This window comes from Streptopelia decaocto, assembly GCF_964273445.1.
Source record: "Streptopelia decaocto genome assembly, contig: HAP1_SCAFFOLD_1675, whole genome shotgun sequence".
NCBI classification, from domain to species: Eukaryota; Metazoa; Chordata; class Aves; order Columbiformes; family Columbidae; genus Streptopelia; species Streptopelia decaocto.
In genome coordinates, this window is record NW_028115735.1 from 1 (window position 1) to 14,618 (window position 14,618).

The window sequence follows — 14,618 nt, forward strand, 5'->3', positions numbered from 1 at the left end:
CCCCCATACCCCCAGTTCCAGCCTCTAGGCCAACACTTACTCCCCAAATCCCATAGGTAGACCTACTCCCCCCAACCCCACGTACCCCCAACCCAGACCCCCATGTACCCCAAAAACACACCCCTATGGACCCCCCAAGACTCCCCCAGCCCCCCCACACCCCCAATCCCCATCAGCCCCCCCGTACCCCCATATTTCACCCACCGAACACATGGAACCCCAATACGCAGGTGTAGGTCGCCCATTCGCGGTCCCGGCTCTCAAAGCGGTTCCGGAGCAATTTGCACCCCCCGGCCACATCCCCTTTTATTTTTTTTGGGGGGGACACGACACATGGGGGTCAATAAGACCCCCCCCAACCCATGGGGGAGGTCTAATAGGTTTTGGGGTGCCCCCCAAACTCACAATAGAGAATCTCATAGTCGCCCGAATTGGACATAATGAAGCGACCATCCTTGGACCAGTCCAGGTGGGTGATGAAGCTGGAGTGGCCCTGGGGGGCATTTGGGACATTGTGGGGGGGTTTGGGGACACAAGGCGGGGTTGGGGACACCGTGGGGGGGCCGGGGACACCATGGGGGGGTTGGGGACACTATGGGGGGGTTGGGGACCCCCAATTTCTCACCACACAGCGGCCAAAGCGGGTGAACTTGCGCCCCCCCTCGGTGACGCTGTAGATGTAGATGAAGTTGTCGTGGGAGCCGATGGCCAAATAGGAGCCGTCTATGGGGACGTTGGGGACATCGGGGACATAAGGGACGTTCCCCACCCCACATATGACATTGGGGGTTATGGGGGGGTCATGGGGGGGTTATGGGGGGTTATGGGGGGGTTATGGGGCTCACCTGGGGAGAATCGGACGACCGAGAGCTGCTCGTTGCCATCGGAGCCACCGGCGAGGGGGTGGCGGGTGGTGGTGTCCAGGGCCAGCCAGCTGGGGACATGGGGACATGGGGGGGACATGGGGGATATGGGGGGGACATGGGGGGACATGGGGATATGGGGACATGGGGGGGACATGGGGACATGGGGGGGACATGGGGGGACATGGGGATATGGGGACATGGGGGGGACATGGGGGATATGGGGGGATATGGGGATGTGGGGGGATATGGGGACATGGGGATATGGTGGGGACAGGGGATATGGGGACATGGGGACAGGGGGATATGGGGATATGGGGATGGTGGGACATCATGGGGACATGGGGATATGGGGGATATGGGGACGTGGGGATGTGGGGACATCATGGGGATGTGGGGACATCATGGGGATGTGGGGATATGGGGGACATGGGGGGATATGGGGGGACATGGGGATATGGGGACATCATGGGGACATGGGGACATGGGGACATCATGGGGATGTGGGGATATGGGGGACATGGGGGGATATGGGGGGACATGGGGATATGGGGACATCATGGGGACATGGGGACATGGGGACATCATGGGGATGTGGGGACATGGGGACAGGGGGATATGGGGACATGGGGACATTGGGACATCATGGGGATATGGGGACATGGGGACAGGGGGACATTGGGACATCATGGGGATATGGGGGATATGGGGACATGGGGGACATGGGGATATGGGGACAGGGGGATATGGGGGGACATGGGGAGACATGGGGATGTGGGGACATCATGGGGACATGGGGGGATATGGGGACACAGGGGGATATGGGGACATGGGGATGTGGGGACATGGGGGACATGGGGATATGGGGATGGGGGGACATCATGGGGACATGGGGATATGGGGACAGGGGGACATGGGGACAGGGGGACATGGGGGACATGGGGACATGGGGGACATGGGGGACATGGGGGACATGGGGACATGGGGACATGGGGACATGGGGATATGAGGGGACATGGGGATGTGAGGACAATGTCCCCCCAATGTCCTCCAGTGTCCCCCAATGTCCCCCTGGTGTCGCCCCAATGTCCCCCAATGTCCTTCTTGTGTCCCCACAATGTCCCCCTGTTGTCCCCTGGTGTCCCCCAATGTCCCCACAATGTCCCCCCAATGTCCCCCCAGTGTCCCCTGGTGTCCCCCCAATGTCCCCCAGTGTCCCCCGCTGTGCCCCAATGTCCCCTCAATGTCCCCCCAATGTCCCCCGCTGTCCCCCTTGCCCCCCAATGTCCCCCGGTGTCCCCCGGTGTCCCCACTGTCACTCACCGCCCCGTCATCAGCCCCACGGCCACCACCTGCCCCCCCGGGTGGAAATCAGCACAGAGCCCCGTGTCCTGTGGGACGGGGGAGTCAGGCCTGGGGACACCCCCATAACCCCCCTGCACCCCCACCCCAGCACCCCCAGACCCCCCTGTACCCCATGGACCCCCACATCAGCACCCGCAGAGTCCCCAGACCCCCCTGTACCCCCACCCCAGACCCTTCTGTACCCCCAAACCAGCCCCCAGACCCCCAAAACCCCCCCAGACCCCCAGCTCCAGGCTCTAGGCCAACACTTACTCCCCTTGTCCCATAGGTAGAGCTGCCCCCCATAACCCCATGTACCCCCACACCAGCACCCCCAGACCCCCTATATCCCCCTGTACCCCCAAAGCAGACCCCCCTGTACCCCCAAACCCCCCTGTACCCCCACCCCAGACCCTTCTGTACCCCCAAATTCACCCTGTAACCCCAGCTCCAGGCTCTAGGCCAACACTTACTCCCCCTCATCCCATAGGTAGAGCTGCCCCCCATAACCCCCTGTACCCCCAAAATCCCCCCATAATGCCCTGTACCCCCACATCAGCACCCCCAGAGCCCCCAGACCCCCCTGTACCCCCACCCCAGACCCCTCTGTACCCCCAAATTCGCCCTGCACCCCCATATCCAGGCACCAGGTCTGTATGTGTTCCCTCCAATCCCACAGGCTTAGCTGCCCCTGTACCCCCCCAAATCCCCCCCAAATCCCCCTGTAACCCCATGTACCCCAAAACCAGACCCCCCAGAGGCCCCAGACCCCCCTGTACCCCCACCCCAGACCCCTCTGTACCCCCAAAACCCCCTTGTACCCCCATATCCATGCTCCATTCCAGCGTGTGCTCCGTCCCATCCCACAGACAGAGCTGCCCCTGTACCCCCCCAAATCCCCCCCAAATCCCCCTGTAACCACATGTACCCCAAAATCAGACCCCCCAGAGGCCCCAGACCCCCCTGTACCCCCACCCCAGACCCCTCTGTACCCCCAAATTCGCCCTGTACCCCCAGCTCCACGCTCTAGGCCAACACTTACTCCCCCTCGTCCCATAGGTCGAGCTGCCCCCCATAACCCCCTCTACCCCCATGTACCCCCACACCAGCACCCCCAGACCCCCTGTACCCCCAAATCAGACCCCCCTGTACCCCCAAACCCCCCTGTACGCCCACTCCAGACCCCCCCAAAGCCCTCCAAAACCCCCCAAATCCCCCCATACCCCCAGCTCCATGCTCCATTCCAGCGTGTCCTCCCTCCCATCCCATGGGCAGAGTTGCCCCTATAACCCCTTGTACCCCCATGTACCCCCATGTACCCCAAAACCAGACCCTCCTGTGCCCCCCCCAGACCCCTATGTACCCCAAAACCCCCCCGTACCCCCAAATCCATGCTCCATTCCAGCGTGTGCTCCGTCCCATCCCACAGGCAGAGCTGCCGGTCGTGCCCACAGGTGAGGAAGAGGAGGGTGCTGGGGTGGGTGGCCAAGCCCCAAACCTCGTCCGTGTGGCCCTATGGGTGGGAATTGGGGTTCAGCCCCCCCATCCCCATCATGGGGGGACCCAGGAGTTCGGGAGGGGACCCAGGAGTTCAGGGAGGGACCCAGGAGTTCGGGAGGGACCCAGGAGTTCGGGAGGGACACAGCGGGGACCCCCTGGGGGTCCCCAAAATAATGGGGGGGGTGGTGGGGGGGAGGAGATTAAAGGGAGTTGTTGGATTTTGGGGGAATTGAGGTATTGGGGGACCCAGGAGTTCGGGGGGGACCCAGGAGTTCGGGAGGGACCCAGGAGTTCGGGGAGGGACCCAGGAGTTCGGGGGGGACCCAGGAGTTCGGGGGGGACCCAGGAGTTCGGGGAGGGACCCAGGAGTTCGGGAGGGGACCCAGGAGTTCGGGAGGGACCCAGGAGTTCAGGGAGGGGACCCAGGAGTTCGGGAGGGGACCCAGGAGTTCGGGAGGGACCCAGGAGTTCGGGAGGGACTCAGGAGTTCGGAGGGGACCCAAGCGTTCGAGGGGTTTTCCCGCCCTCCGCTCAAAAGCGCGGGAAACGCCGAGGGGGGGCGTGGCCAGCCCGTCCGGGGCGATTTGCATGAGGGGAGTGACGCAACCCCTTCTTTTTGCATAATGGGCGTGGCCTCAAGCCGCCACGCCCCCTGGCGGCCACTCCCGCTACTTGCGGCGTTTTCCCGCCATCTGAGGCGTTTTCCCGCCATTTGAGGCGTTTTCCCGCCATTTCTCCCCTTCCCGGTGACTTTTGGAGCCTTTCGGGCTCTCTATGCCCCAAATCTCTCTTTATTTTCACCGAATCTCTTCGTTTTTTGCCCCAAAACGTCCCCTTGGCGCTGGAGGACTCTCCGCCCCCCCCCCCGTATCCCCAAAATGCACCTGGACGATGGGGGCGAAGCCGGCGCTCAGCGTCCCCCGCAGCAGCGCGTTGCGCGTGGTCCCCACCAGCAGCTCGTCCCCCGGCCCCTCGGCGATGGTGCGGACGGCGCCGAAGCGCTCGGGGAGCTGGGGACCCCGAAACGCAATGGGGGGACACCCCGAAACACAACGGTGTGGGGACCCCAAGACCCCAATGTCATGGACGTCCCAAGACCCAACATCATGGGGACCCCAAGACCCAACGTCATGGTCAACACTAAACCCAACTGGGAGACCCCAAAACCCAACATCATGGGGACCCCAAAACCCAACGTCATGGGGACCCCAAGACCCAGTGTCATGGTCAACACAAAAGACAACGGGGGGGACCCCAAAATCCAACATCATGGGGACCCCAAGACCCAACGTCATGGTCAACACTAAACCCAACTGGGAGACCCCAAAACACAACGGCATGGAGACCCCAAGACCCAACGTCATGGGGACCCCAAGACCCAATGTCATGGTCAACACAAAAGACAACGGGGGGGACCCCAGAACCCAACATCATGGGGACCCCAAGACCCAACGTCATGGTCAACACTAAACCCAACTGGGAGACCCCAAAACACAACGTCATGGGGACCCCAAGACCCCGATGTCATGGGAAACCCATCCAGAAGCGCTCGGTGAGCTGGGGACCCCGAAATGCAATGGGGGAACACTCCGAAACACAACGGTGTGGGGACCCCAAAACACAACGGCATGGGGACCCCAAGACCCAACATCATGGACGTCCCAAGACCCAACGTCATGGTCAACACTAAACCCAACTGGGAGACCCCAAGACCCAACGTCATGGGAAACCTAAGACCCAACATCATAGTCAACACTAAACCCAACTAGGAGACCCCAAAACCCAACGTCATGGGGACCCCAAGACCCAACGTGACGGTCAACACAAAAGACAATGGGGGGACCCCAAGACCCAACATCATGGGGACCCCAGAACCCAATGTCATGGGAACCCCATCCTGAAGCTCTTGGGGAGCTGGGGGGCAATGGGGACCCCAAAACACAATGGGGGGACACCCCAAAACACAATGGCGTGGGGACCCCAAGAGCCCAATGTCGTGGACGTCCCAAGACCCAACGTCAGGGTCAACACTAAACCCAACTGGGAGACCCCAAAACACAACGGCATGGAGACCCCAAGACCCAACGTCATGGAGACCCCAAGACCCAACGTCATGGGGACCCCAAGACCCAACGTCATGGTCAACACAAAAGACAACGGGGGAGACCCCAAAATCCAATGTCATGGGGACCCTAGAACCCAATGTCATGGGGACCCCAAGACCCAATGTCATGGGGACCCCAAAAATCCAGCATCATGGGGACCCCAAGACCCAACGTCATGGTCAACACTAAACCCAACTGGGAGACCCCAAAACACAACGTCATGGGGACCCCAGAACCCAATGTCATGGGGAACCCAAGACCCAATGTCATGGACGTCCCAAGACCCAACATCATGGTCAACACAAAAGACAACGGGGGAGACCCCAAGACCCAACGTCATGGGGACCCCAAGACCCCAATGGCATGGGAACCCCATCCTGAAGCTCTTGGGGAGCTGGGGGACAATGGGGGACCCCAAAACCATGGGAACCCCGAAACATAATGGGGGACACCCCAGAACCCAACGGCATGGGGACCCCAACATCATGGACATCCCAAGACCCAACATCATGTGGACCCCAAGACCCTAATGTCATGGGGACCTCATCCTGAAGCTCTTGGGGAGCTAGAATGGGGGGGACACCCCAAAAACCAATGGCATGGGGACCCCACCTCGACCTCAGCCATGGCGGCTTTGGGGTGTCTGTATCAGTTTTGGGGTGTCAGGGGGGTCATTTTTGGGGTCCCACCTCCACCTCGGCCACGGCGCCGAGCCGGCTGCTCCAGAGGCGCAGGCGCCGGTCCCTGCCCCCGCTCAGCACCGTCCCGTCGCGCCGGCGGCTCAGCGCGAACACGCTGCCGTCGTGGGCCCGCGTCTGCTGACTCAGCTGGAACGACTCTGGGGGGACACGGCACCCATGGCACCCCAATATCCCCCTGTGTCCCCCAATATCACAGTCACCCCAAGAAACCAATAGCATGGTCACCCCATCCCAAATCTCTTGGGGAGCTGGGGGACAATGGAGAACCCCAAAACCCCAACAGGAGCCACCCCAAGACCCCAATATCATGGTCACCCCATCCTCAATCTCTTGGGGACCTGGTGGACAAGGGGGGACCCCAATATCATGGTCACCCCATCCTGAAGCTCTTGGGGAGCTGGGGGACCCCAATATCATGGTCACCCCATCCTGAAGCTCTTGTGGACCTGGGGGACAAGGGTGACACCCCAAAACCCCAACGGGAGCCACCCCAAGACCCCAATATCATGGCCACCCCATCCCCAAGCCCTCAAGGACCAGGTGGACAAGGGGGGACCCCAAAACCCCAACAGGGGCCACCCCAAGACCCCAATATCATGGTCACCCCATCCTGAAGCTCTTGGGGAGCTGGGGGACAATGGAGAACCCCAAAACCCCAACGTGACCCACCCCAAGACCCCAATATCACAGACACCCCATCCCCAAGCCCTCAAGGACCTGGTGGAACAATGGGGACCCCCCCAAAATGATGGTCCCCCCACCTTTTCCTCCCTTCCCGGCCGCCCCCCGTGTCCAGGTCAGGATGTTCCCCTCGGAGTCCCCGGTCAACACGTCCCCATCACCATCGAACACGAAGCAATGGATGAACTTGGGCTTCTTGTACTTCTACAAAACAGGGGGTGCACAGCTCATCAGCGACCCCCCCGAACGCCCTAAACGACACCCCAAAACCCCCTCGTCTCACCCCAAAAATCCCCTGTTTCTTGGTGAGCGCGGCGCCGCTCCAGGTCCAGAAGTAGACGTGGGATTTGCCGCTGGTGATGATGCTGCCGCTGTCGCGGGGGTTGAACTCCACCGACAGCACCGACTCGTTGGTGCTCTGGGGGATGGGGGGCGGTGGGGTGGGCTTTGGGGGGGTCCAGGGTGGGGTTTGGGGGGGCTACATTGGGGTTTGGGGGGTCTATGTTGGGTTATAGGGGGGTCTAGGTTGGGTTCTGGGGGGTCTATGTTGGGTTATAGGGGGGTCTAGGTTGGGTTCTGGGGGATCTATGTTGGGTTTGGGGGGGTCTAGGTTGGGTTTGGGGGGATCTAGGTTGGGTTATAGGGGCTCTATGTTGAGTTATGGGGTCTCTATGTTGGGTTTGGGGGATCTAGGTTGGGTTTTGGGGGATCTAGGTTGGGTTTTGGGGGGTCTAGGTTGGGTTATAGGGGCTCTATGTTGAGTTATGGGGTCTCTATGTTGGGTTTTGGGGGGTCTAGGTTGGGTTATAGGGGCTCTATGTTGAGTTATGGGGTCTCTATGTTGGGTTTTGGGGGATCTAGGTTGGGTTTTGGGGGATCTGTGTTGGGTGTTGGGGTCTACGTTGGGTTTTGGGGGGTCTAGGTTGGGTTTTGGGGGGTCTAGGTTGGGTTATAGGGGCTCTATGTTGAGTTATGGGGTCTCTATGTTGGGTTTTGGGGGATCTAGGTTGGGTTTTGGGGGGTCTAGGTTGGGTTATAGGGGCTCTATGTTGAGTTATGGGGTCTCTATGTTGGGTTTTGGGGGATCTGTGTTGGGTTTGGGGGGGTCTAGGTTGGGTTCTGGGGGATCTATGTTGGGTGTTGGGGTCTAAGTTGGGTTTTGGGGGGTCTAGGTTGGGTTTTGGGGGGTCTAGGTTGGGTTATAGGGGCTCTATGTTGGGTTTTGGGGTCTCTATGTTGGGTTTTGGGGTCTCTATGTTGGGTTTTGGGGGATCTATGTTGGGTTATAGGGGCTCTATGTTGGGTTCTGGGGGATCTATGTTGGGTGTTGGGGTCTATGTTGGGTTTTGGGGGGTCTAGGTTGCATTACAGGGGCTCTATGTTGAGTTATGGGGTCTCTATGTTGGGTGTTGGGGTCTACGTTGGGTTTTGGGGGGTCTATGTTGGGTTATAGGGGCTCTATGTTGAGTTATGGGGTCTCTATGTTGGGTTTTGGGGGGTCTAGGTTGGGTTCTGAGGGGTCTAGGTTGGGTTATAGGGGGTCTAGGTTGGGTTATAGCGGCTCTATGTTGAGTTATGGGGTCTCTATGTTGGGTTTTGGGGAGTCTAGGTTGGGTTTTGGGGGGGTCTATGTTGAGTTATAGGGGCTCTATGTTGGGTTCTGGGGGGTCTAGGTTGGGTTCTGAGGGGTCTAGGTTGGGTTATAGGGGGTCTAGGTTGGGTTATAGCGGCTCTATGTTGAGTTATGGGGTCTCTATGTTGGGTTTTGGGGGATCTAGGTTGGGTTTTGCGGTGTCTACATTGGGTTATAGGGGCTCTATGTTGAGTTCTGGGATCTCTATGTTGGGTGTTGGGGTCTACGTTGGGTTTGGGGGGATCTATGTTGGGTTATAGGGGCTCTATGTTGGGTTCTGGGGGATCTATGTTGGGTGTTGGGGTCTACATTGGGTTTTGGGGGGTCTAGGTTGGGTTATAGGGGCTCTATGTTGAGTTCTGGGGTCTCTATGTTGGGTTTTGGGGGATCTAGGTTGGGTTTTGGGGTGTCTACATTGGGTTATAGGGGCTCTATGTTGAAGTCTGGGATCTCTATGTTGGGTGTTGGGGTCTACGTTGGGTTTGGGGGGATCTATGTTGGATTATAGGGGCTCTATGTTGGGTTCTGGGGGATCTAGGTTGGGTTTTGGGGGGTCTAGGTTGGGTTATAGGGGCTCTATGTTGAGTTATGGGGTCTCTATGTTGGGTTTTGGGGGGTCTAGGTTGGGTTTTGGGGGGTCTACGTTGGGTTGTAGGGGTTTCTATGTTGAGTTATGGGGTCTCTATGTTGGGTTTTGGGGGGTCTAGGTTGTCTTTTGGGGTCTCTATGTTGGGCATTGGGGTCTCTCTGTTGAGTTCTGGGGTCTCTGTGTTGGGTTTTGGGGGGTCTAGGTTGAGTTATAGGGGCTCTATGTTGAGTTATGGGGTCTCTATGTTGGGTTTTGGGGGGTCTAGGTTGGGTTCCGGGGTCTTTGTGTTGGGTTTTGGGGTCTTTAGGTTGAGTTTTGGGGTGTCTGTGTTGGGATATAGGGGCTCTATGTTGAGTTTTGGGGGGTCTAGGTTGTGTTTTGGGGTCTCTATGTTGGGTTCTGGGTCTCTGTGTTGGGTTTTGGGGTCCCAGGGCACGTTTTGGGGTCTCCATGTTGGGTTTTGGGGTCCCAGGGCAGGTTTTGAGGTCCCAGGGTGGGTTTGGGGGTCTCTATGTTGGGTTTTGGGTCTCTATGTCGAGTTTTGGGTACCGAGGATTGTTTTTGGGTCTCTATGTTGGGTTTTGGGTCTCTGTGTTGGGATTTGGGGTCTCTATGTTGGGTTTTGGGTCTCAGTGTCGGGATTTGGGGTCCCATGGTGGAATTTGGGGTCTCTATGTTGGGTTTTGGGGTCCCAGGGTGTGTTTTGGGGTCTCTATGTTGAGTTTTGGGTACCCAGGGTGGTTTTTGGGTCTCTATGTTGGGTTTTGGGTTTCTCTGTTGGGTTTGGGGTCTCTATGTTGAGTTTTGGGTACCCAGGGTGGTTTTGGGGTCTCTATGTTGGGTTTTGGGGTCCCAGGGTGTGTTTTGGGGTCCCTGTGCTGGGTTTTGGGGTCCCAGGGCAGATTTGGGGGTCTCTATGTTGGGTTTTGGGGTCTCTATGTTGGGTTTTGGGGTCCCAGGGTGTGTTTTGGGGTCCCTGTGCTGGGTTTTGGGGTCCCAGGGCAGGTTTTGGGGTCTCTATGTTGGGTTTTGGGGTCTCTCTGTGGGTTTCGGGGTCCCCTCACCTTGACCTCGGCCAGCTTGGCCCCCCGGGCACAGTCCCAAACCGACATCATGTGCTCGTTGGACTCGTCGACCACGCACAGGTGGGCACCCTGGTCCTGGGGACGGACAGACGGACGGACACGGGGTGACGGGGGGACGGACGGACACGGGGGGATGGACGGACATGGGGTGACGGGGGGACAGATGGACAGACACGGGGTGATGGGGGGACGGACACGGGGGGATGGACGGACATGGGGTGACAGGGGACAGAGGGACAGACACGGGGTGATGGGGGGACAGATGGACATGGGGGGATGGACGGACATGGGGTGACAGGGGGACAGACGGACGGACACGGGGTGATGGGGGGACAGATGGACATGGGGGGATGGACGGACATGGGGTGACGGGGGGACAGATGGACGGACATGGAGTGATGGGGGGACGGACGGACGCGGGGGGATGGGGGGACAGACGGACAGACACAGGGGGACAGACGGACGCAGGGGGACGGATGGACATGGGGTGACGGGGGACAGACGGACAGACACGGGGTGATGGGGGGACAGATGGACACGGGGGGATGGACGGACGTGGGGTGATGGGGGGACAGACAGACAGACACGGGGTGATGGGGGGACAGATGGACATGGGGGGATGGACGGACATGGGGTGACGGGGGGACAGATGGACGGACATGGGGTGATGGGGGGACGGACGGACGCGGGGGGATGGGGGGACAGATGGACAGACACAGGGGGACAGACGGACGCAGGGGGACGGATGGACATGGGGTGACAGGGGACAGAGGGACAGACACGGGGTGATGGGGGGACAGATGGACACGGGGGGATGGACGGACGTGGGGTGATGGGGGGACAGACGGACAGACACAGAGTGATGGGGGGACGGAAGGACACGGGGGGACGGACGGACATGGGGTGATGGGGGGACAGACGGATGCAGGGGGATGGGGGGACAGATGGACAGACAGGGGGTGATGGGGGGACAGATGGACGTGGGGGGATGGACGGATGTGGGGTGATGGGGGGACAGACGGACGGACATAGGGTGATGGGGGACGGACAGACGGACACGGGCTGACGGGGGATGCGTGGGGACAGATGGACATGGGGTGACGGGGGGACACGGGGAGACAGGGGGACATGGGGGACAGACAGACACAGGGTGATGGGGGACGTGGGGGACAGACGGACACGGGGTGACAGGGAGCCAGACAGATGGACACGGGGTGACGGAGGCCGCGGGGGGACGGATGGACACGGGGTGATGGGGGATAATGGGGAGACGGGGGGACACGGGGGGACGGACGGACAGACCCGGGGCGTGACGGGGGACACGGGGGGACGCGGGACGGACAGACGGGCGGACGGACGGACGCACGGCGCAGGAGAAGGCCAGGGAGCCCACGCCGCGCTCGAAGCTGCCGAGGCCGATCTGCTGCAGCGTCTGCAGCGTCGCCGAGTCCCAGATGTGGACCACGGGGGGCAGCGCCTGGGGACAATGGGGACATCGTGGGGGACATGGGGACAGCATGGGGATGTGGGGATATGGGGGGATATGGGGACATGGGGGATATGGGGGGATATGGGGACATTGGGATATGGGGGACATGGGGATATGGGGGGATATAGGGGGACATGGGGGATATGGGGACATGGGGGACATGGGACATGGGGGGATATGGGGGGATATGGGGACATTGAGATATGGGGGATATGGGGGGATATGGGGACATGAGGACATGGGGGATATGGGGACATTGGGATATGGGGACATTGGGATATGGGGACATGGGGACATTGGGATATGGGGACATTGGGATATGGGGACATGGGGATATGGGGGATATGGAGATATGGGGGACATGGGGGATATGGGGACATTGGGATATGGGGACATGGGGATATGGGACATGGGGGATATGGGGCATATGGGGACATTGGGATATGGGGACATGGGGATATGGGGACATTGGGATATGGGGATAGGGGGATATGGGACATGGGGGATATGGGGGATATGGGGACATTGGGATATGGGGGGATATGGGGACATTGGGATATGGGGGGATATGGGGGACATTGGGATATGGGGGATTTGGGGGACATGGGGGATATGGGGGGATATGGGGACATGGGGATATGGGGATATGGGGGATATGGGGGGATATAGGGGGATATGGGGGGACATGGGGGATATGGGGAGATATGGGGACACTGGGATATGGGGGGACATGGGGGATATGGGGGGACATGGGACATGGGGACATGGGGGGATATGGGGACATGGGGATATGGGGACATTGAGATATGGGGGGATATGGGGGGATATGGGGGACATGGGGATATGAGGACATTGAGATATGGGGGATATGGGGGGATATGGGGGACATGGGGATATGGGGACATGGGGACACGGGGAATATGGGGGATATGGGGACATTGGGATATGGGGACATGGGGGATATGGGGGGACACCACAGGAACATGGGGACATCATGGGGATATGGGGGACATGGGGATATGGGGGACATGGGGACATGGGGATATGGGGGGATATGGGGGGATATGAGGACATTGGGGAACATGGGGACATCATGGGGACATGAGGACATCATGGGGACACAGGGACATCCCATCCCATCCTCATCCCACCCCATTCCCCTTCCATCTTCATCCTCATCTTCATCTCATCCCATCTCATCCTCATCTTCATCCCATCCCACCCCATCCCATCCCATCTCCATCTCCATCTTCATCTCCATTTCCATCTTCATCCTCATCTTCATCCCATCCCATCTCATCCTCATCTTCATCCCATCCCACCCCATCCCATCTCCATCTCCATCTCCATCTCATCTCCATCTCCATCTCCATCTCCATTTCCATCTTCATCCTCATCTTCATCCCATCCCATCTCATCCTCATCTTCATCCCATCCCATCTCCATCTCCATCTTCATCTCCATTTCCATCTTCATCCTCATCCCATCTCATCCTCATCTTCATCCCATCCTCATCCCATCCATTCCATCCCATCTCCATCTCCATCTTCATCTCCATTTCCATCTTCATCCCATCCCATCTCATCCTCATCTTCATCCCATCCATTCCATCCCATCCTATCTCCATCTTCATCCTCATCACATCCCATCATCTTCATCCCATCCCATCCTCCTCTTCACCCCATCCCATCCTCATCTTCACCCCATCCCATCCTCAGCCCATCCATGCCAACCCATCCCATCTCCATCTTCATCCTCATCCCATCTCATCCTCATCTTCATCCCATCCTCACCCCATCTATTCCATCCCATCCTCAGTCCATCCCATCCTCATTTTCATCCCATCCTCATCTTCACCCCATCCCATCCTCATCCCATCCATGACAACCCATCCCATCTCATCCTCATCTTCATCCCATCCCACCCCATCTCCATCTCCATCTCCATCTCCATCTCCATCTCCATCTCCATCTCCATCTCCATCTCCATCTCCATCTTCATCTCCATTTCCATCTTCATCTCATCCCATCTCATCCTCATCTTCATCCCATCCTCATCCCATCCATTCCATCCTATCCTATCTCCATCTTCATCCTCATCTTCATCCCATCCCATCTCATCCTCATCTTCATCCCATCCTCATCCCATCCATTCCATCCCATCCTATCTTCATCCTCATCCCATCTCATCCTCATCTTCATCCCATTATCATCCCATCCATTCCATCCCATCCCATCTCCATTTCCATCTTCATCCCATCCTATCTCCATCTCCATCTTCATCCTCATCCCATCCCATCCTCATCTTCATCCCATCCCATCTCATCCTCATCTTCATCCCATCCTCATCCCATCCATTCCATCCCATCTCCATCTTCATCCTCATCTTCATCCCATCCCATCTCATTCTCATCTTCATCCCATCCTCATCCCATCCTATCTCCATCTCCATCCTCATCCCATCCCATCCTCATCTTCATCCCATCCCATCCTCATCTTCATCCCATCCCATCCCATCTCATCCTCATCTTCATCCCATCCTCATCCCATCCATTCCATCCCATCCCATCCCATTCCATCTCCATTTCCATCTTCATCCCATCCTATCTCCATCTTCATCCTCATCCCA

General features: G+C 58.7%; 1 protein-coding gene across 1 annotated transcript in view; it reads right to left on the minus strand.

Annotated features, from left to right (window-relative positions):
* Window positions 1-196: 196 nt before the first annotated feature.
* The window catches only part of LOC309452629 (echinoderm microtubule-associated protein-like 3), a gene marked incomplete at its 3' end in the record, with an annotated part of 27,911 nt that continues 13,489 nt past the window's right edge, over window positions 197-14,618 (minus strand). Inside the window, exons 10-21 of the mRNA XM_082077278.1 lie at window positions 11,868-11,978; window positions 10,481-10,576; window positions 7,478-7,612; window positions 7,275-7,398; window positions 6,502-6,650; window positions 4,592-4,717; window positions 3,589-3,720; window positions 2,187-2,254; window positions 846-934; window positions 626-723; window positions 406-493; window positions 197-303 (exon numbers count right to left, since the gene is read on the minus strand). Coding sequence (XP_081933404.1) covers window positions 197-303; window positions 406-493; window positions 626-723; window positions 846-934; window positions 2,187-2,254; window positions 3,589-3,720; window positions 4,592-4,717; window positions 6,502-6,650; window positions 7,275-7,398; window positions 7,478-7,612; window positions 10,481-10,576; window positions 11,868-11,978 — 1,323 coding nt within the window. The remainder of the gene's footprint in view (window positions 304-405; window positions 494-625; window positions 724-845; window positions 935-2,186; window positions 2,255-3,588; window positions 3,721-4,591; window positions 4,718-6,501; window positions 6,651-7,274; window positions 7,399-7,477; window positions 7,613-10,480; window positions 10,577-11,867; window positions 11,979-14,618) is intronic.